The 22,324-nt window shown below is 44.8% G+C and overlaps 2 protein-coding genes across 3 annotated transcripts; both read right to left on the bottom strand.

Moving 5' to 3' along the window:
• Positions 1 to 109: 109 nt before the first annotated feature.
• acox3 (acyl-CoA oxidase 3, pristanoyl) lies at positions 110 to 5,366 on the bottom strand. 2 transcript variants are annotated; one of them, XM_076146468.1, is made up of 19 exons: positions 5,265 to 5,366; positions 4,428 to 4,597; positions 4,017 to 4,114; positions 3,745 to 3,880; positions 3,588 to 3,662; positions 3,360 to 3,449; positions 3,113 to 3,256; positions 2,930 to 3,018; positions 2,692 to 2,788; positions 2,411 to 2,596; positions 2,195 to 2,317; positions 1,946 to 2,066; positions 1,715 to 1,837; positions 1,524 to 1,637; positions 1,305 to 1,420; positions 1,053 to 1,227; positions 832 to 899; positions 618 to 704; positions 110 to 479 (listed from the first exon to the last, which is right to left on the bottom strand). In XM_076146468.1, the coding sequence occupies exons 2-19, from the start codon at positions 4,590 to 4,592 to the stop codon at positions 360 to 362; spliced, it is 2,127 nt and encodes a 708-aa protein (XP_076002583.1). In that variant the 5' UTR covers positions 4,593 to 4,597; positions 5,265 to 5,366; the 3' UTR covers positions 110 to 359. The 2 variants fall into 2 exon arrangements, with proteins under 2 accessions (XP_076002583.1, XP_076002668.1); XM_076146553.1 differs by lacking the exon at positions 5,265 to 5,366 and adding an exon at positions 5,050 to 5,163.
• A 6,268-nt stretch (positions 5,367 to 11,634) lies between these two features.
• Positions 11,635 to 16,411, bottom strand: nat16 (N-acetyltransferase 16). Its single transcript, XM_076158768.1, is given in 5 exon segments — positions 11,635 to 11,863; positions 12,115 to 12,464; positions 12,875 to 13,099; positions 13,242 to 13,466; positions 16,349 to 16,411. Coding segments are annotated over 5 exon segments (1,092 nt in total).
• Between the last annotated feature and the right edge of the window lie 5,913 nt (positions 16,412 to 22,324).

Genomic DNA, 22,324 nt, shown 5'->3' with positions numbered 1-22,324 from the left:
AATCAGTTTAGGTTTCAGTAAATTCTTTATTATGGAATCTTTACATCATTGGCCCACATTAACAGAATATTCTCAGGATTATATAAACATATTTACATCAGATTAGTAAAAATATGACATTTCACAGCAGTGAAACACAATCAAGATAGTTTTGTTCCTTCACAGGCACTTAGATTAACTTGCGATCATAAAAACTAAACGTTTCAGTCAATCACTGATGTGTGATTACAGCTCCTCTTGTGGACATAAGGATAAAATACAGAAACAACGTTGGAATTACAGGAATCAACAGAAACCTTGATTCCTCATTTCTGAGGTCTTGTGTGTTTCCGTCTGTGTTCTCCAGCGTGTTTTGGGTTCTAGAGTTTGGGGCGCAGGGAACCAACCACAGGTTTGTCAGAGCAGAACTCTTTCCACCAGGATGGACGTTCCAGAACCTGCTGACCCTGCATCACTGTGGACCACAGGTTCTTATAGAGCTGCCAGGAGAAACCAGCACAGAGTAAATTTGATTTGCAGAACAGGAAGGACAAGAACCCAAAGTCTGAGAGGATTCTGTGTGTGTGTGTGTGTGTGTGTGTGTGTGTGTGTGTGTGTGTGTGTGTGTGTGTTCATACCTGTCCGTCAGATTTGCCGAGGGCAGAGTTCAGGATAAAATCAGGAGGAGCCAAAACGTCAACCAACGACACAGCGTCATCCTTCAACTGGAGGGAACAGAATGCACTTTTATCACACAGACACATTTAGAGACAGACAGAGGGTCAGAGAGACAGAAAGAGGGTCAGAGAGAGACAGACAGAGGGTCAGAGAGACAGACAGGTTCTTCACTACCTGGGAGCAGAGGTTGAGTATGGACATCTGGATAAACTCTACTGGCTTCCCTCCACTGATATAATTACCTGCACAGCAACAGAAGATCGTTACACACACACACACACACACACACACACACACACACACACACACACACACACACACACACACACACACACACACACACACACACACACACACACACACACACACACACACACACACACACACACACATACCCTGGAACAGTGTGGTCATGTGTGTGCTGAGGCTCCACAGCCCGTAGAGGGCGCACAGCCGCCTGAGCACCGGCCTGAGAGAGAGGGGTGTGTCCGAATCTGAGACCAGCTGATGGAACCTCTGGAGGACGGTGTGCTCAATGTACGCCAAGGACAGAGAGCGGCAGAAATACACCTGGACACACACAACCAGAGCAAGGTAAGACTCACACAATCACCCTGACCTTTAACGTGTGTGTGTGCGTGTGTTACCTGACTGTTGTTGCGAGCCTCAAACTCTCCGCCCCCTGATGCTCTCTGCTCCTCCAGCCTCCTCTGACTCTGCACCAGCAGGAAACAAACTAACCACTGATAGGCTGCCAGAGGAACTGAGCACACACACACACGCTAATGTACACGTTGACAAGTCACTGAGCAGTTCAGTTACAAGCAGAAACCATAGCAGCGCACGATCAAACGCTCACATCCTACCTGCCGGGTCCATACATTCCTCCAGCGTCGCGGCCGTGAACTTGGTTTCCAGGATTTCCTTGTAGTTTTCCAGAAAGTCGACGGTCTGAAGAGGAGACTCGATCTGCGCGCCATCTGAAAGAACAACAAGCCACAGGACGTTGATGTTTGTGGTGTGAGGCTAAGGAAGCAACGGAGGAGGAGGCGCTGACCAGTCTGCTTAGCGTGGAGGCAGCTCAGTAGGTAGTTGCTGGTCTGTTGCAGTAAGACGTTGTTGTCGCCTTCGTACGTGCAGTTTGGGTCGTTGTCACTCCGGATGTCACCCAGCCGGCTCACTGAAAGAACAAACAGCCCTGTGAGTGAGCCTCTGTTACTGTGACACATGTATGTATGTATGTGCGTGTGTGTGTGTGTATGTGTGTGTGTGTGTGTGTGTGACTGACGGCCCAGGTATCCGTGTCCTCCACACGCCTCTCTGCTCTCCTGTATTCCTCTCTGTGCCGTCCATGAGCCAAGAGCTTTACTGGAGCAGCTCACTGCGTGAATCTCCCTGCCCATCTCCGCCTGACGGACACAACAGACCATCATCTTTACCTGTGTGTGTGTGTGTGTGTGTGTGTGTGAGAATCTATCAAACAACAGGACATGGTGGTCAGAGTAACATGTATGTACACATGTCAGCCTTTGCTCACCTGTCTGTCACCGTCATTCTTCATCATCTGTCCGATCTGGAACTCCACAAAATTCATGTAGAAGGTTTTGGTGAAATGTTCGAGGGCGTAAGCAGCCGCCAGGTACGGGATCAGACGCCACTGCTGTGAACGCACATGGGACAGGATGACTATACTGTACATACGACCCGCGGGGGGGGGGGGGGGGGGGGGGGGGGGACGCGTCACATATCGTACCTGCATCTGGTACTCAAGCACGGGAAGCTCCTCCCCCCCGTCTGTGGGGCCAAACTGCCTCCTGGTGGCTGAGAAGCGAATGGCGACGGTCAGGGCCAGCTTCAGATTGTTCAGGGCCATCCTGGTGATGGACACCCGGCCCCCCGACAAGGCTCCAAGGGATGCCCCGAAACGCTTCTTAGGGTCCTGAAAGGGCAAAAACCGAAGAAGAACAAATCAGCCAACGCAACATTTCATGCCACAACTCATAGAGGAAGAGGAACCAGGCTTGGCCCTCTGACCTTAAATGGCGTCACGTAGCGTCCATCAGGTGTCACATCTCCTGTGCGATTCAGCAGGTTCTCCCGTGGGATCCTCACTTTGTAGAACAGAGCAAAACTATCGAGAGAAACACAAAGAACCAGGAGAGGCTCAGACTGAAGAACAAAACCAGGAACAAACGCTCACCACTTCCTGTTACACGCTATGAGCAAAGTTTAGGACAATCACAAAGGTCGTTATTGTGCTTCACCGTCTCACCCGTTATCCAGTCCGTTCTGTCCCAGCTTTTTCCCGATGTCTCCCACCAGCACGCCGGGCAGAGCCAGCAGGGTTTTAGGATCCCGGACCTAAAGATCAGGACAACGCCGCAAAACACCAAAAGCATTTAACACCCGGAGGAAACAGCGACGCTTCCTCAGTGAAATGAGTCCAGCGTTTTACCGGCACGACGAAGGAGTGTAGGCCGTGGCAGACGGCATCAGGGGTGTAGAGCTGAGCGTACACGATGGCGTGCGTCGCCGTCTTACCAAGATTCCCCACCCAGAACTTAGCCGCCTCAAAGTCTGGAGAGTGGACAACAAACTCCTGCAAAGAGGGAGAGAGAGTCCCTCGCCCTATCAGCAATCGTTTACACAAACCCCCTGTGTGTCTATACGTGCCTGTGCGTGTGCGTGTGTATGAGTGTGACCTGGGTGCTGGCGTCGTACGTGGCCGTGGTCCTCAGGCCTCTGGTGTTGCTGCCGTGGCTCAGCTCAGTCAATGCGAAGCAGCCGAACGTCTGCAAACACACAGAGGAGCGACTTCATGTGAGCGTTCTTTAGTATCCCAGCATGCAACACAAACACACTGACGGCTCATCTTCAGCGCGTCAACGTCAGCATCATTGACACGCTGATGGATGATCGTTAAACATTACCGTCATGTCCTCTGTGCTTTCCACGAACTTCTGATGTCTCCTTGATCCTGAGTTAGCGACGGTCGCTCCAAACATCTGAAACACATCGCAGTCAATCACACTTCACTTATTTGACTATTGGCTCCTCTGGTCTGTTGGTTTTATCTGGCGATCTCACCCCTTTGTCGAGAAAGAACTTGCTGGTCACCGACCAGTCGTACATGCCCAGACAGTCGTTCATGAGCTGCATCTTGTAGGGGTTCATCATGATCTCCTCTTTGGTCAGGAAGTCGTAGCGGAAAAGCTGCTTCACCCTGCAGATGAAACGTCTGATTGAATCTTTGCATAAAATCAGCGATGACCAACGGACTGACAGATGGACGGAAGGCTGACCTACAGATCCCTGACAAACATTGAAACACGGATCACGATTACGTGTGCTCCTGGTACCTGAGGAAGGTGAGCTCTCTCAATTTCTCCAAAGGAAGATCCTCGCCGGGCTGACGGGCGAAAAGGGGGTCATTCTCCAACGTCTCGAAGATGTGATGCTGCCAAAAGGGCGAGAAGGGAGAAGAAAGCTCATAGTCATCTTCCTCACTGAGCAGTAAGCCAGCACCACATTTACATTAAAACGCAAACGGCACATTTAACACGTGACACGAATGTTAATGTGATGTCATTCTGCGCTGTAGCAAAGAAGCTAATGGCGGGAGTTAGTTACTGTCCCTCCCTGCTGTGCCCGTGGTGGAGGTCTACCAATGCAAACCTCATAATAAATTGGGCAAATACTACGCAGTGAACTATCTCCAGTGAGAATGTTGCCGAAATCAAACAAACAAGGTTGTCAAAGCTCTTTCTGACTTTGAAGACGAGCGCCTCTTCTCCCTCGATGAAGAGCAGCAGCTCCTTCCAGTCGAAGGAAGCTTTGTTCCTGTAGACGTCCAGAGGGCCACTGGGCAGGTCGCACACCACAAACGCCATGTTCTGCTTCTGCTCACAGCCAGAGGAGCTCAGCATATTCCTCATGGAGGCTGAAAACACACACAACACATACATACAGATATTACACTACATGTTTACTCTGAACCAAGGTGCTATTGTTTGGATTTAAAGTTCAAAGCCCAGATCAGGTCTCGTGTGATCAGGATATAACAAATTACAGACTGCAGCTTTAATGTGCAGAGATCAGATCGGAAATTGACCTTCACCTACATAGGATTCACACGATGACTTCGCCTTAATAACTCACTGATTGTTCATGTTACAGAACAAAAACCAATCACTTCACATTACTACTGAATTTCCTATTCTATGTGTATATAGTATACTCTTTTTACTGTAGTACTTTATGTCTGCAGTATATTTGTGAGTTTCTCTCTCTCACAGTCCAAAGGTTATAAACAGCGAGCTGTGACCTATAACCTACAAACACACAGGTGGCAGGTCGCCAGGTGAGGTTTGAACCTTTGTCGCCTGAACTCACCGCTGCTCCTCTTCACCTAAAGAAACCTCCTTAGTTCAAGTAACAGATGTAAACACAAGAGTTTGAGCTCTGTTACGTCGACAGCTGCAGGTTTCAGGCTCTTGTTTCTCTATGTCCACGTACGATTCTCTACGTTCCTATCACTTCCGGGATATTCCACTAAATTACTTATTGACAAAATAATCATGATCAATATGCTTGATTGGTTATCAAACCTTTTCTGGTGCGCGCTTGTTGTCGCTCTTCTTCTTCTTCTTCTTCTTCTTCTTCTCACCGAGAGACGCAATAACAACACATCCGCTCCCCGGCACTTCAAAATAAATGCATCGTTTTAACATCCGGTTCAAAAATGACGAAACCACGCCGAATATCGATCTGTTCTTATTTGTAGATCGATACATTACATCTGGTTTGTGTTAGGCAGAGACTTCTATATCATATAGTGGCTGCCGATTTCAGGCTGAGGGTTGTTCTGATATTTGAGCACACGGAGGCGCGTTTTAGATGTTTGTAATTTATTGTGTCGCTGTAGTAATCGAGTACACTTCTTACAAAACGAAGACAGTAATACAAACAAAAAAACTGAGAAGCATACAAATATATGTAAAGGTAAACACCACGAAGATAAATAACTGCACAGACATTAATCAATACAGAATAACTCTAGATTTACCTTGACTGACAAACTTAACGGTATGTAAATTAAAGTACTTTTGACGGGCCTAAACATTGTTGTTGGCCGCTAAAATGACGATGTTTCCTCTTTTGCTTATTAACACAAGGTTTGTTTGATATAACATGTAAACAACACATATCCACCGATAGTACGTATGTTTACTGACAGACAGATGTGATTGTAGACAAAATGATTCTCACACGTAAACGTTCTCTCATATGATTGTGGAACTGAGGGATCCTATTGATTCCATGCAGGCAACAGACAGACAGAGAAGTCTTCATTAAATAAAAGAACGTCTTTAATGATTCATCAGTTCTCAGAATAGAAAATCACACTTAAATATTCACAATTCAATTACCTCTAGGGTACATTCATAAATAAATCAGAGTAGCCAACAAGTAAAAAACTGATCCATAAAGAAATGAAAGAATATTAATGACTAATGAAATCAGAAGTCCAAAAACAAAGAATGGAAACTATGATAGTCATAAATAATGTTTGCTGAAAAGATTCTTTAACCTCTTGTCATCTTTATACCCGAGTCTCTATTTTACCCACCTGTATTCTGACAAGAAGGCAGGCAGTCAGGAAGCGTGCAGCCAATATGGAGGAACCTCATCGCCTACATAGAGGAAGTGAAGACACTGTGAATACTGAAACTTTACATTTTTACAGTGACATCAGCCTGACCTCAATGATGTGGCTGCATTAGTGTCACTTGATACCAATTAGCCGACCTTGTGGGAATACAGGTGGGCAGAAAAAATTTCAGAATCCCACCAGGTAGGAAAGAAAATGAAGCTTTTTCTTCACAAAATTGGCACGATTTACGAAACCAAATCCATCACTACTTTAACTTTTAAATTGTTTAAGTATAAATCAAACTCTGACTTGGTTACAGTGACAACTAACAACAGAATCTTTATTACCGTCAGTCAAACTAAAGCCAGAGAGGAATGGAACGCTTCATCATAACTGGATTAATCAGTGCCAGAGGAGCAGGAACATATTGATCAGCGCATTGGATTTCTAATCAATCAAGGTCGATTCCCCACCGACCTCGTTTGGTGCTTACCAACCAAACGGTTTACCAAGGACAAACACAACATTGCACCAAACAAACAAACAAACACATTCTGTTTTGGGCGGTGTAAAAACATGTCCTCACCTGCAATGAACAGAACCAAAGTGATACCAGGACCAAGTGAAAGAAAAATTCCCACATTAGGTCATCAGCGCAGACGCTTGTACAGCTACTACTTCTTCAGCAGCAGCAGCAGCAGCAGCAGCAGCAGCAGCAGCAGCAGCAGCAGCAGCAGCAGCAGCAGCAGCAGCAGCAGCAGCAGCAGCAGCAGCAGCAGCAGCAGCAGCAGCAGCGACCAATCAGATCACAGCCTCCACCGACAGCTTCCTGTCACACTACAGGATACCCATTAACAACAACTATACAAACAATAACACGTGGGGGGCAAAAAAGATCTGATCCGACCCTGCTTACATCAGTTCAAATGTGAGGACAAGCAGAACCCCAGGAGTCCTGGGAGTCTTTGTTTTCCTCCTGGCTGCAGGGCCCAGGAGGGTCCGATTCGGTCTTGATTAGCTCTGTCTGGTCCAGGTATGTCTGGTTCGGGTCTGTCTGGCTGCTGCTCTCCAGCTGGTCGCAGCGGGGCGTTTTGCAGGTGTAGCCGAGCCTCTTGAGGGTCCTCCGGGTGGTGGAGAGGGAGATGGGCCGCTCCCGCTCGTCCTCCCCCGCTCCTCCGCCGCCCCCGCTGCCGTTGTACATGGCCCGGATCTGCACTAAGGTGGCCTGGCTGTTGGCTTCTACCAGACGCTCCATCATCCGCTCCCCATGCTCGTCCACCAGTCTCTTCCTCCCGCAGGAGCCGCGGTGGCTGCTGGTCTTCTGCCGGCTGCTCCACTCCCGGTAGACCCGGGACACGGTGGTCTTAGAGAGACCCATCAGGCTCACGGTCTCTGAGATGCTGCTGCCCGCCCGCCGGGCCCCCACGATCATCCCGCGTACAAACTCACTGATGTCCGGACACTTCCCCATGGTGCGGGTGCGGACAGTACAGAACAACAACACGCCGCTTCTTCTTCTACTTCTTTTTCTCCTCCTGCACACCTTACTGACGCTTCACCGCCACCACCTGGATCGGAGTGGGACCAGAAACGCCACAGAACTCTATAATCAATCAATAACTACCGCTATCATAATTAGATAACGCAGAACTTAATCGCCATTTAAATCAGTTCATATAAAGCAGATTACCAATTACCAATTACCGACAGTGAAGTCTTGAAAGTGAGGTAATTGAAAAGGTATTTAACATTAAATTATTTTTTTCTAGCAGCAAATCTTTGTTGTTTGCTTCTGTTGTGTTCTTTCTCTTTCTTCTCTGATCAGTGTTTGGTTGGTTGTTTACTCCTCCTCCTCTTTAGTGATCCAGTGATTCCATTTTGATTTTGTTTCATTGAGTCATGAAGAAGTAATTCATCCTAATTTATAATGTGTTTCAGACAGACCGGATTAATTTGTGTAGATTAAGTTAAACATAAAACCTGTCCAGGAAACCAGAAAATATCTCAACATACTGAACAAAATAGGAAGATTTTTATTTCTTTGTATTTTTGCATGTTCGCGTAAAAAGCTAGGCAGCACTGTGACTTACAATAATTACTGTTTTGGAAAAAAAACTACAAATTTTGTGTTTGATGGTGAGTGATGAGTTTACCAAACAAGATTTGTGAGGGCTGTCAGAACTCATAGGGTTCAGAATAAGAGTATGAAAGTAGACAATGAAACTTGCTAAAAGAGAAAGAGAAGAAGGTGGACAAGATCACAGACTCAATAGTTTCCTTTAATTAAAACACAATGACTGATGAAGGTTTGTTCGTGTTCTCCTATGCGGAGGTCCAAGGCGTTACAACTCAAGCATGATCAGTCACCACAAGTCCAGCACAGAGACAGAATGTACACAGATAACACGTGTTCACCATGTTTCATCAGCTCACACAGGATGTTTGACGTGTAAAATGTCAAAGTAACAGAAAATCCAGCGGTGGGATAAATGTAGTGGAAACATAACCCAGTAAAAGTATGAGGAACATGGAAATACTAGAGTACAGTACACGTACTTAAATACTAGTAAAGAACAAGTACAGTCTTACTTTCTACCTCTTGGCTTAACAAACTCAAATGTGTAAATCAGAGCTTCTGGTTGACATACAGAGTGAACGTTCACATCAAACTGCATGTTTGTGATGAGGTTTATGATATTTTACAGGAGAGTCATTGAAGCTGATTTGTTATTGCCAAAGACAAAAAGTAAAGTGCATGCTGCTTTACCCACAAACTGAATCCTAAACACAAACAGACTCCACCCTATAACAGGTATCAGGTTTGCAGCACAACGTGTTGGTTTGAATTAATTTACTTGTATACAAAGTATACAATCATCTCATTTTTCAAACAAAGTGCTCGAAGTAAAAAATAAATCTTTAATTATTCCATTTCAGCATTCAGACAATAATGACATCACCTTTGCCTTCATCACGTGTGCGCGAAACGGGCAGATTAAATTTGCTGTTGAAGAAATCGAAAACTGAGAATCATAAGTTTCCAGAAATCTGCTGATGCTTCGGATGTTTACGATGGAGGGGAAGCACTGAAGGCCCCAGTTTACATGAAAAGATGGTGTGATGCTTACACAGAGTATCCAGAATTATTATGACTTCATGCTGACAACATTTCAACTTTTTACTCCAAAAATTCCCATGGAATTCTAACAGTGGTCTTGACACGTGTTGCAAGGCCGTCTACAGCGGATCCCGCCCCCCTGGTTGTGGTTGGTCCAAATATCACGCGGTTGGTTCAGTTCTGCCCACTTGCCCCTCGCTGGTGATGCAACAAATCATGTGATGTTTGGACCAATCGCAGCTAGGGGGCGTTACCGGACATGGAGAAGATGACCCTGCAACCAGCCTGAATCTCTCAGATGATTCGAGTTGTGCAGACAGCGTGAAAAACACGAACTCTCGAACACGCTAACGATGTGTTGTTTAGCTGCCCACCATCACGCAGATCGTGCATTCAGTGCGCATTCACTGTCCTGTTCTTTCGTCTTACGAAGTTTACCGGGGCCTTTAGCTGCCATGAAATCTGGAACTCTTTAAGTTTCCCTCTGGCACATTGAGCGAAAAAATACCATCCAAACCATCAGAACTGTAAAAATTAAAGAATGCACGACATATTTGTGCATCATACACACACAGATGTCCTACGCAGTAAACAAACACATCCAGCTGTGACGCGTGAGGTCTGCATATGCGGCACTGAAACATTTGTGATCTGTATCCAGATACGTTAAAACACGTTAATGTAGAAGCTTGCAGAACGAACTGGGATCGGAACACAAGACCACAAGCAGAGGACCGGGATGAGGAACCCCAGGCCCCAGAGCCAGAGTTTTTGCTGTGGTTACCTGTAGTTTAATAAGAACTTGATTTAAACTGTGAGATATTTGTGGGAGATCCCAATATTTAATACCTGCCGACCAATCAGAGAGGAGTTTTCTCCATAAAGACGGTTCAATCCACAGCATCTTCTGAAACAAGAATGTTTTGTGCTAATACATCGCCGGCTTCGCTTAACATCTTTAAAAAGCTTCATATTAGTGAGGATTAAAATCTATGTTTATTATGAATCATTCATCCCTGCATTACTGCACATTATCGTCTATGAAACACTCTCAAGCATTAGCATTTTGTTTGGCATTATATTAGCTCTCTACAAAACTACGCTTAGATTTCACTTGCAGTTTCAAAAGTTCTTATATATACGTTTTTATGCAGCATTGAAGTGAAAATATTAAATTAGTAACACGTAAATAAAGAAAAACTCAGCCGTCCTCTGGCTGAGGCTTTATCGTTTGTTGTGAATTAATTCATGCTTATTAACAAACATCACTGTGATCTGCAAATGATTTGATCCAGAATGTTGACGCTTCCTGTGACCTCACGCCGCACGTCTACGTCGTTTCATAAAGTGCCTTCAGAGTTGTGCGACTTCACAACGCAACTCAGATTGTGTTCATAATCTTAAAAATTAATATTTACAAAAAGAAGTAAAGATTTGAGAAACGCTAACGCTGCTTTGATGCGTTAGATTTGCATGTTTGCTGTGTTTCCGTGACGGTGAGGGAGTGGACAGAATATCCTGAACACATTCAGCATTTCATACAAGCTGCTTGTTGACCAGGAAAGTTCTGTTCGTGGAACTAACCCTGTCTGCAAGGTTTCTTTGAATGTGCTTCTTTAAATGTGTCAATGTGTTTGTGTGTTGGTTTCATTTGTTCCTTGATGTCCTCATCAGCAAACTTGATTTCATGGTTCAGTACGAGCTTCCTGTATTTGGTCCTGGTATGACCAGGGTTCACTTGTTTGGAGCATTTGCATGTTCATCACACGTGCGCAAGTTCAGTTGGCATGCACCAAACAAGGCAGCCCCCCGCCCACACACACACACACGTCAGATTAAATCTCAATGATCCCGATAACCGAAGCGTTGGAGTTTTCATTGTGTGATGTGTTCATGGTATTGTGTCCACTCCCTGTGTTTCTTCTATATTTAAACTTGTTTTCTCTTCTCTCAGTAGTAATGCGTTTGTTTTGCTTTAAATAAGAATGGTGTTGTTTGTATTCTCTGCTATCGACATCCTCCTATGGCACCTCCATCTTCTGAGCCAACTTATACTCCAGCATCACCTCCATCTTCTCCATCTTCTTCTCCAACTTCACCTCCATCTTCACCTACCTCCATCTTCTCCTCTATCTTCTTCTCCAGCTTCACCTCCATCTTCACCTACCTCCATCTTCACCTCCTTCTTCTCCTCCACTCTCCTGACTTAGATGATGTCTGACTCCAGGACGCACTGCTCGGTGTACTCCTTCACCAGCTCCACACTCAGGGTGTTGCGGCAGAATGCGGCCATGGGTTTCCAGAGCGGCGGGTCAAGGAACATCTGACACATCACGTGACCCTTCAGGGTGTTGGTGTGGCGCTGCAGGTGGCACAGGAATTGCTGCTGAACCCGATCCAGGTCCTTCCCAAACATGTCGATGTTCAGGTAATACCTGGGAAATACAATGCACAAGTCTGACACATAGTTTTTTTTATAGCTTCTAGCTATCTTTTAGACACTGCAGTAGGAACTGAAAATTGCATCATAACCTTTCCACCAATCTGCTTGCTGCAGAAGTGACTACAACTACTACTTAATTAGTTCTCAGAGTTCCTACTTCAGAATCAGACATTTACTTTAGCACCTCTGGTCGTGTCTGTGAATACCAAGAGTAAACGTTGTCGGCCATACTGGACCACTTACCAGTCATCTCCAATGGGCACCCTGAAGGGGAAGGTGCAGAGGCTTCCCACACTCGGGCTTGACACATCATCCACCATCCAATCAATGTCCTTCTTCAGCAGGATGGCCATGTTGTTGGGCAACAGCTTGAAGGGCTGCCAGTCCTGAACAATGGTGGCATTAGGTAGGACACCCTGCATGAGGTCAGAGGTCAGGTACAGCTGATGGATAGCTGTGGAATCGAGATGCTCCGGGGGAGGGCTGGAGGAAGAGGAGGAGCCGGACAAACAGGACCGGATGTCTCCATTCATGCCAAGCTCGGACAGACGGCTTTTGAGGTCTTCAGCTCTGAAGCGCACCAGCAGAATTCCCTGAGTAGAGAGAATGAGGATCAATGAAGTCAATCTTTTACAAAAACCTAAGCATGATCCAGATCTTATGTGGTCATTCAATCTGTCAGGGACATCGCTCCTTATAAGTTAAGGTTTTTGGGAGTTTTTCCTTGTCTTCCTACAGAGCTTTGGGTCAGGAACCATAAACTATTTGACTTGATGGGATGTGATGTGATGTGGGCTTCAAATAAACTTGGTTTGAGCCTGAGAGATCAATTTCTGTGAGTTCAGCAACCTTTCCAACAGAATTTTGTCCAACCTTAATTCCTTTTTTGTACATGAGTCTTGGCTACATTATGGATGTGCTACAAGGGTCTTAAAGCTGTTCAGATGTTCCACTGTATGTATAATAAGGCCTTTTGTTTGTATTATGATGGTGATGTTGGTACCTGCTTGGTGATGAGGCGATACTTCTCAAAGTCCTTGGGTCCGAGCTGATCGTCGCGGGTCAGGCGGCTCACTTTGACCTCGGGGTACCTGGACTTAACCAGCTCAGAGCAGAAGCGCTGCAGAATGCCAGCCACGCCTTTCCCACGCTCCTGGGGGGCAACTCGAAGACCCTCCACCAGCATGGTGTCCCCATCGTCAATGAGACACACCGACTCGAGAGCAATCTGCAGAGGTCGACAGGGAAGAAAAAACGATACCAATTAATAACATCCTTATTCAATCCCAGAGAGCAAAGAGACGCTGACTGAAGGAAACACGACTAATGACTTATGAGCTCTAAAAATCTACAACATGTGCCGAACTCACCACTTTGCCCTGTTTGCGGGCCAGGATAACAATGCGGTTGCTCTCCTGCAGCCAGTTGGAGTATCTGGTGGGCAGGTAGTCCAGGCCTCCATAGATGTCCTTGCTCATAGCCATGATCTCATCAAAGTCTTCCTCAGTGGCCACGGTGAACTGCAGGCCTGTGTGGCTGAAGGCCTCGGGGAGCTGGGGCATGCTCAGACTGGTGTCGATCTTCATCCTGAAGAGCTGATGGGATTTTATTTACAGTTTATTCATCAAGTCAAATCTCCAAACACAGACGTGTTTGGTTTACGTCTTAAACATTAAAATCAAACCATTTCATTGCTTACATACATATATATGGCCATCTTCTGATTTAAAACCGAAAACATGTTCAAAATTACACCAGTGACTCCATCCACCCATAAAACAACCAGCATTTGCTCAAACTCCATATTAAAGTCTTTCATCATCAATTTGACAAGAACCCAGGATCTTCAGCTCCTCCACGTCTGAACTCTTTGTGGTTGTTTCTTTGTAAGTTGTATCATTGTGTAGATGTTTATGGTTGTCTTACAGCTCTGTAGGTCTTTGAATGGGCCTTATGATCCATGTTATTATTTCTTCTAGAACACAAGGATAGAAGTTATGCACGCCACATCAAAGGCTTACTGTCTCTCGTAGATTCCCAATTAGGACTGTGTTATGCTACAATGGCTAAAATGGCTTGTAAAAACCTATTCTCTTTTTCTTTCTTACTTCCTTTTGACACCCTGCATGAATATCTCCACAATGTTCTCTCAGCTACTGCATGTTATGAGGCAACATCACACAAGCTGCCGACTGATGTGTGAAGGCACCCGGAAATTAGGATAGGGATTCATGAAAACATACATAGCATTCGGGGTTAAAGGTCAGAGGTGAACATATTTGTATCCAACTAAAGTTATAGTTTCATATAGAGGAGCTTTTTTAAGCTTTAGTTCATGGATCCGTAAGAGTCTATTCAAAAACCTGCAGACCTGTAAGAGCAGCATAAGCATCTACACAATGATACAGCTTACAGAGAAACAACCACAGAGTTAAGACATTAAGGAGCTGAGGATCTATACATTTCTGTAGCATCACTTTAACTTGAAAGTTCACATGGAGACAAGAAGGAAACAGTGATGGTGACAGAGACTGAAGAGTAAGCAGCTCAGCAGCAGCAAGTCAGAAGAAAGAACAGCGAGTGATCAAATATTCTGTCGGGCGAGCTGGGCAAGCTGAAGGTGTCAAGAAAGATTCAGAAAGTCCAAACGATTTGGAGACAGATGGACATCAAGAATCTAGAGATGAGCAGGGGGTCTATAACACTGCCAACACACCAACTGTGTGTGATGAAAGAAAGAAAAGGGGAGAGAGAGCGAGAGATGGCCTCTCTTGTTTTTGGCTCATGGGGGCTAAATCACAGAGATGCCAGACATTTTCCAATATCCAATCAATGGACCAAGTGAGCTGAGGGTGCATTTGTAGTGAAAACACAGCGGGCTCACACACACACACACACACACACTGGTATTTTTCCATCGTCCCTTTGCTGCTCTCTCTCTCGCTCTCCCTCTCCCTCTCCCTCTCCCTGTCCCTCTCCCTCTTTCTCTCTCTCTCTCTCTCTCTCTCTCTCTCTCTCTCTCTCTCGCTCTCGCTCTCTCTCTCTCTCTCTATCTCTCTCTCTCTGACTCTCTCTATGTCTCTCTCTGTCTCTGTTTCTCTCTCTTTCTTTCTCTCTCTCTCTGTCTTGCTCTCTCTCTCACACACACACAGGTTGATTCAATTTTCTTCCATTCAGTCTCTCTCTCCCTTGCTTCCGTCCTCTCCTCGGCTGGCAGTGAACTCCAAACCAAAAGGAATTTGGCGTGTTCACAAAGGTTGCTAACGCGCTGGCATGTACGATGAGTGCAGCTCAGGGTCTGTTCATGTAACGATGCTCAAACCAAATAGAAGAGACAACGTGGAACACCAACACAACATCATGGGAAAATCTGATGAATGTAAACAACGCGGTGCTGCACCAGCTCTTGACAAGACAAGAGGGCATGAACATGTTTAACCACATAACCCTTAGGGAACACACCACTTCTACATTGTATTTCTGGTTCTACAGAGCTCATCCTGGAAGCTCTATTTCTGGGTAAGGACAGTAACTACCCTCCTTTCTGTCTGTTACCAGGTCTGCTCAGGCTTAAGTGGTCAGCTGCAGATGTCATGTTGTGAGGGTCACTTCCTATACACATCGCAGCTTGTGGTTCTCAACAAAAGCTGAGCTGTGCTGCGACATCAGATATGTCAACATGATTCGGGCAGGATTCAGCAAGCTGTGGAGAAACCATGTGAGAGAATCTTCTCCTCTGTAAATTTACAATGACCACACCAGATGAGAGATTACTGAGCTACTGTGACGGGAGCATCATCAGCTATATTACGTGAAACAGCCCAAAAACAAGAACAAGCCACAAATGCGTAACATGAAGGGGATATAAGCTTAGCTAAGGATGGCACAAGTTTCAGCCCTCTGACGTAACCTGCAGCAGCCTGAATCTCCATCTTGCCACAAAGCTTTGACCAGAATAATCAATCCCCCCCCCCTCCCCCGCTTACAAGCCATCAGTGTAGCAGCTGTGGTCATAGCGCCACCATCAGGTGGATTGATGTTTCATTTGTGCATGAGTACTGAGGTCACATGTGCACCAAGTTTAGTTACAGTCGACTCATCCAGTCATGAAGAATGGATGAATTTGAAACAATTAAAAACAACAGCAAATCTTGTAAAAGCAAATGGGCGTGGCCAATATGGAATGATGTGGAAAAGCAAACGTGTCCATCAGCGCCTCCATCTGGCAGAATGGAAATAAAAATGGACACAAAAACCAACAGATCTTCACCCTTCTGCCACCCTCAGTACTTTGTTCAGCACAACACGCGAGTGTGAAGAGGTTTGGGCTGTCGAAACTTGACTGATTAAAAAATTAACCTGACTGTGTAAACATACCAGATTAAGTTTGTTTTGGGGTTTGCCTCCTGTCCATCATCATCATCATCAATGAAACACAAACGTCTGTGGAGCAGCTGGAACGTGATGGAACTCAAACACACCATGTTTTCATCAGATCTTCCTGTCAGTCACGGGATGAGAACACGGACACCAAAGTCATTTGTGTCTCCTTGGTTGATGTTAGGCTCCAGTGCTCCGACGCTAACACGATGCTAAGCATAGCACTCTGTTTGCATATTTTTCTTACTGCACTGCCAACAGTCTTGTGTGACACAGTGGGCTCTACTTTCACACCACAGCACCGTTAGCGTTGCAGTACACCGGTATTTTTTCGTAACCGTGGCGTAATTTATGTGGTCTGGTAACGCCCATAAGTCATGGTGAAAGATAGCCTGAGCTAACACGGAAACGGATTAGCCAATACTGAAATACTCACATTACATTTGCTTTTATCCAAAGCGACTTACATTACATTGCCACCCTTCGCAGAGGGGGGAGCAATTGAGGGTTCGGTGCCTTGCTCAGGGGTACCTCGGCAGGGGCTCGAACCGGCGACCCTCCGGTTCCCAAGCGGAAGCTCTACCCACTGAGCTACTGCCTCCCACGAGACAGTACTCCGGTATCAGTCAAGGTAATACCTTTGATCCAGCTAATTTAAAGCCCTTAATCAAGCAAGATTAGTTGAGTTAAAAGGCTGTCCAGCCCGATATTAGACTGTTCGGGTTATAAATGGACACATAAATGTATAAAATGCTCCATTACTCAAAATCACATCATTGCGGTGTCTCAGGCGGGAGCATACGTGCTGCCCTCTGGTGGCCACCATACCTGCACACTGATCGCGGTAAGAATCATCTTCAGTTGGACTTCCTGGCATATTTGGGATAACTATGATCGCAGAAAATCTGGACTCCCTCTGCTGTTCCTCTGCTGTCACTGCAGCACACGACGAGTCACCAAATACAAACGAAACAATGACTGCACACTGCAAAAACTCCACAAAGGGCTGTGGCGTGAAAACAGAGCCTAGCAGATCAGCGTGCTCATCAAGCGAATAATATCAAGAGTATCTGTGGACTTACCATCACCATGACGATACGTGACTGTTGGGCTACAGCACGGGCCAGAAGTTACGCTAAAGCTACAGCAGGAAAAACTCAAAGATCAACCAAAACGTTTTCAAAATCAACTTTATTTGCAACAGAATACAAGCAAAACTCTTGGAGAAAGAAAGAGCAGCACAGACAGGTTCAGGCCCGGCAGTGGTGTTTCCTTATTGGCCGGACACTCCGTCCATCACAGCTGGAAGTGATTAGGGGGCAGGATGCCGCTGACGGATCACGTCCTTGTTGCTGCATTAGTAACTCCTACGAGTTTGGGGGAATCTGGGGGAAGAGCATGAACTTCAATGAGTTATGCTCTCAACGGAACAACGGTCAATACAATCCAGCAAAGCTAAAAGCTAAAAGCTAACATCAAACCAAACACAACCACGTAAACCAGTAGGATGTCCTACAAAACAAGGGACCACTTTCATTCAATTACAACTAATATAGAGTTATGTGTTGTTATTCCATTTTGATCATTTTTACAGCATCATACAAACATCACATCAGGACTATTTCCAAAACGTGCAGTAGGGGGGCACATATCACAGGACATAAGGAGTGGGGCTCTGTCTATAAGCAGGCCTACGCTCAGCAATGTTTATGTTGTGATACATCAGCACATTTACGTTTTCTCTGGCTTCCGTAGTTACACATTAATGAATACAGGCAAGGTCTCGTAACCACCTACAAACACGCAAACTCTTTTTTTTTTGTGTCTTTTTTCTTATTTTCATATTTACGGGTTACTGAAGCAAAAGTGTCAAAAATGTAAATTAAAAACATATATAAAAATATATGCATATCAAAGCATTTCCTGACAGGAAGAGGTCTGCTGAAATATGGCTCCAATTGCTGAGTGGAGTGGATTTTCAAAAATGTAAAAATTTGTTTTTCAGAATCAAAAATCTGTTTTGTTTTTACTTTCAGAATCAAAAATCCAATAACAGAAGCCATACAAACCAAAGAGCAGATCAATAAAATGGAGTTGTTCACATGTTCACTGTTCACATGCTGACGCTTAACTAACATCGATCATATATTGAACAGTGATCGACTTTACACAGTTCACTGTAGCGCTCATCACCATGGCAACAGCAAGTTAAGTGTCACAGAGGTCTATTTCAAGCACAAATATGGGTAAGATATGGGTTGTGTAAGATATATTCAACATCAAAAAGTTTGCAGCTCTGAGCTTAAACAATGAACACATTTAGCTAAAAAAAAATCAGGATGGTATAAAGCAAAATTTCTCCAAAGGTAACACAGCCAGCATTACTGCGTCCTCTCTGTGGGAAGGTTCATCAGTGTCCACGCTGTCCACGATACCAGCGTGAACATGAATGTTGGCGTGTTTCAGTTTTTACGTAAGACGACGTGAAGAACGTTTACGGCTTTGACAGGCAGCTTCTTCATCTGCAGCTCCAGGACAGAATCTGAGCCAAATCTTCATCTTCTGACTAATCAGTCCAGTTTCCATTTTCAGTTTTATGCAAAAGATGTTTTTGTTTTTCAAAAGTCTTCATAGTTGAGTAGTGAGTAGTCCGTGTTTGCGTTAACTGATGTTAGCGAATCAGTTTAGTGATACGAAGATGAGAAGTAACCATGGAGCAGTATTCCACCATCTCTTCGTTCTCTGGGAAGTAAAAATCATTCTATCTTCAAATCCACAACGAAATGTTTGGACTCCAAGGAGAGAAGTGACCATGTGCAGGTTTACACTGACATCATGTTTTACTAAGAGCATTCAGACAACATGAATCACCTCAATGAACTATAGGTCGTCCCCCGAACATTTCCTCCATCTTCGCAAATAAAACCAACATTTGATGGTATTTATTGTAAGTCATTTTCTGATAAAGACGTTTAGATAAACAATCTATTTAACTTTGCTTCGATTTGTGCTGAATTCACTCATGTTCAAGCGTTTCCATGATGTTTGAAAAAGACCCACGATTGCCTGAATCACAGTGTAAAGTGCATGGAAACGTACTGAGAGTCGCTTTAACATGAGTTGACATGATATTGACACTGCTGCAGCGAGCCCACTCGTATCTGGATGGAAGTGGTTGCACTGTGAGAGTCACATTCTTTGACTTCTCCAGTGCATTCAACACCACCCAGCCATCAGTACTGAGGGAGAAGCTGCAAGCGATGAAGGTAAACATGTCCACCATCTCCTGGATTACTGACTGTCTGACAGACAGACCACAGTTTGTCCAACTGAGTAATGTTCTGTCTGAAATGGTGGTTAGTAACAATGGAGCTCCACAGGGGACCATGCTGTCAACCTTCCTCTTCTTCCTCTTCTTCCTTCTTCCTCTCTGGGTCTTGCCACTTGCAGAAGGTTTCTGACGACTCTGCAGTGGTTGGGTGTATTAGGGATGGACAGGAGGAGGAGCACAGAAATATGGTGGATGATTTTGTAGAGTGGTCTGGTAGGAATCACCTGATTCTGAATGTGGCCAAGACCATGGAGATGGTCATCGATTTCAGAAGGAAGAGGACGGTTTTACGGCCCCTGTGCATTCTGGGTGAGGATGTTCAGGTGGTGGAGGATTAAAAATACCTCAGAGTTCACATCGGCAACAGGCTGGACTGGAAGACCAACACTGAGGCTGTATACAGGAAGCTGAGATCTTTCAATGTGTGCAGCAAGATGTTGAAAATGTTCTACCAGTCTGTTGTAGCCAGTACACTTTATTACGCTGTTGAATGCTGGGGAAGCAGCTTCGGACACCAGCAGACTTAACAAACGTATTAAGAAGGCTGGCTCCGGAGTTGGCTGCAAACCACATACTTTTGGGACTGATATCTATCTATCTATCTATCTATCTATCTATCTATCTATCTATCTATCTATCTATCTATATCTATCTATCTATCTATTTATCTATCTATCTATCTATCTATCTATATCTATCTATCTATCTATCTATCTATCTATCTATCTATCTATCTATCTATCTATCTATCTATCTATCTATCTATCTATCTATCTATCTATCTATCTATTTATCTATCTATCTATCTATCTATATCTATCTATCTATCTATCTATCTATCTATCTATCTATCTATCTATCTATCTATCTATCTATCTATCTATCTATCTATCTATCTATCTGTATGACATTGCATCAACATGTCAACACGTCAAAACACTTTAACATCTCATTGAATCAACATATCAACATGGCAATATGTCAACACATTAACATGTTAACACATGGTCATGTCATTACATCAACATGTATGTCAGTGTGGTGCGTGTATGTCAGTGTGTGTCAGTGTATGTCAGCGTGGTGCGGGTATGGCAGTGTGTGTCAGTGTATGTCAGCGTGGTGCGGGTGTGCCAGTGTGGTGTGTGTGTATCAGTGTATGTCAGTGTGGTACATTTGTGTCAGTGTGGTGAGTGTGTGTCAGTGTGTGTCAGTAAATGTCAGTGTGGTGAGTGTGTGTCAGTGAATGTTGGTGTGGTGAGTGTGTGTCAGAGGCACATTAAAGCCACACAGCACAGAGAGCAGAAGATATGAAGAGGAGAGGCAGGGAGCCCTGCACACACACACATACATACATACTGTACATACTCATACACACTCACGCTCACACTCACACACAGTGCTATGCTATTTGACTTTGCAGTAGTTTAAGGTCCACAAATCAGGTCAGGTGGACAGTGCTCCTCCTCCTCTTCCTATTCCTCCTCCTCCACCCATCTGTCTCTTCACCTCCTCTTCATCACTCTCACCCGCCTCCTCTTTAACCATGCTACTGCAACCAACCCTTTCCTCCTCCTCATCTCAATCATCCAACTCCTCCTCCTGACCTTCTTTTGACCTTTCAAGTGCATCTATCAAACCTAATCAATCAGCTGTAATTGATGATTTTTACTTTCAACTTCTGCAAATTTCAGCATTAATTATTTACAGAATTCAGGATTAAGTTCTGTTTGGAAAACAATTACCCATTTACACTTTTCTTCACAGAAGCACACAAATGCAGCAGAAGGCAGTAAATCGTCACGGAAACACAGTCATGAGATCAGATGATGTGATCCATGGGTCAATTGATTCTTGTGAAGGTTCTAGTGCAGCACTCAGACTGATGTTTGACTTGACTGAGTGTCGTAGGTAAACTACACGTATTAAGGTTCAAATCATAAATAATTTATACTTCAGTAAGAATTAAAGACATGAAAATGACTGACAACCTCCAGTGACGAAGACGAGGGGATGAGGTCTCCACACTCTGAGATGCAATCAGTAATTCCTACGATCGAGAGTTACCGTGGTGATCACGACCTGCACGTCGTGTTTGTTGATGCTGCAGTGCAAATGCAGGAGCAGACACCAGCACACTCACACACACACACACACACACACACACACACACATGTGATCTCCACTCAAACCAGTGCTGCAGCATTCATCAAATCTTGATATCAAAATATCCTGTTATTAATTAAGTGAATAATAGATGATAAAACCTATATTTTCCTTTTCAGCACTCACATCATCACAGTATGATGCTTAGAAAAAAATCATCAGCCAATCAGAGGAGTGAAATTTTTCCAAATGTGTGAAATCATCGTTATTCCTGCGATGTACGCAAACATGTTATGAATGCGACCACACAAGGTTTTTATGCAGTGGAACCTCCACTGCTGGCTGTTAGGACATTCTAACACACGCCACACTGTTACGTAAACACACATCAGTGACACCCCCCTCCCCCGCACTGCAGCACCCACACACGCATTCATCCCACAGTCCCTGAGTCCCCCTGAGGCCCTCAGATTTACAACACACACACACAATGACACAGTGTGAGTGTGAATGTGTGTGTATGTGTGTGGTGTGAATGGTGTGTGTGTGTGTGTGTGTGTGTGTGTGTGTGTGTGTGTGTGTGTGTGTGTGTGTGCGTGTGTGTGCAGGGAGTAAAAAGGAAACGAAAAGGACTTCAAC

The sequence above is a fragment of the Genypterus blacodes genome, unplaced genomic scaffold, assembly GCF_046128005.1.
Source record: "Genypterus blacodes isolate CSIRO-AG114 ecotype Tasmania unplaced genomic scaffold, CSIRO-AGI_Gbla_v1 ptg000002l_1, whole genome shotgun sequence".
In the NCBI taxonomy this organism is placed as follows: domain Eukaryota; kingdom Metazoa; phylum Chordata; class Actinopteri; order Ophidiiformes; family Ophidiidae; genus Genypterus; species Genypterus blacodes.
Note: the sequence above shows the minus strand (reverse complement) of the source record. Positions and strands in the feature narration are given on the sequence as shown.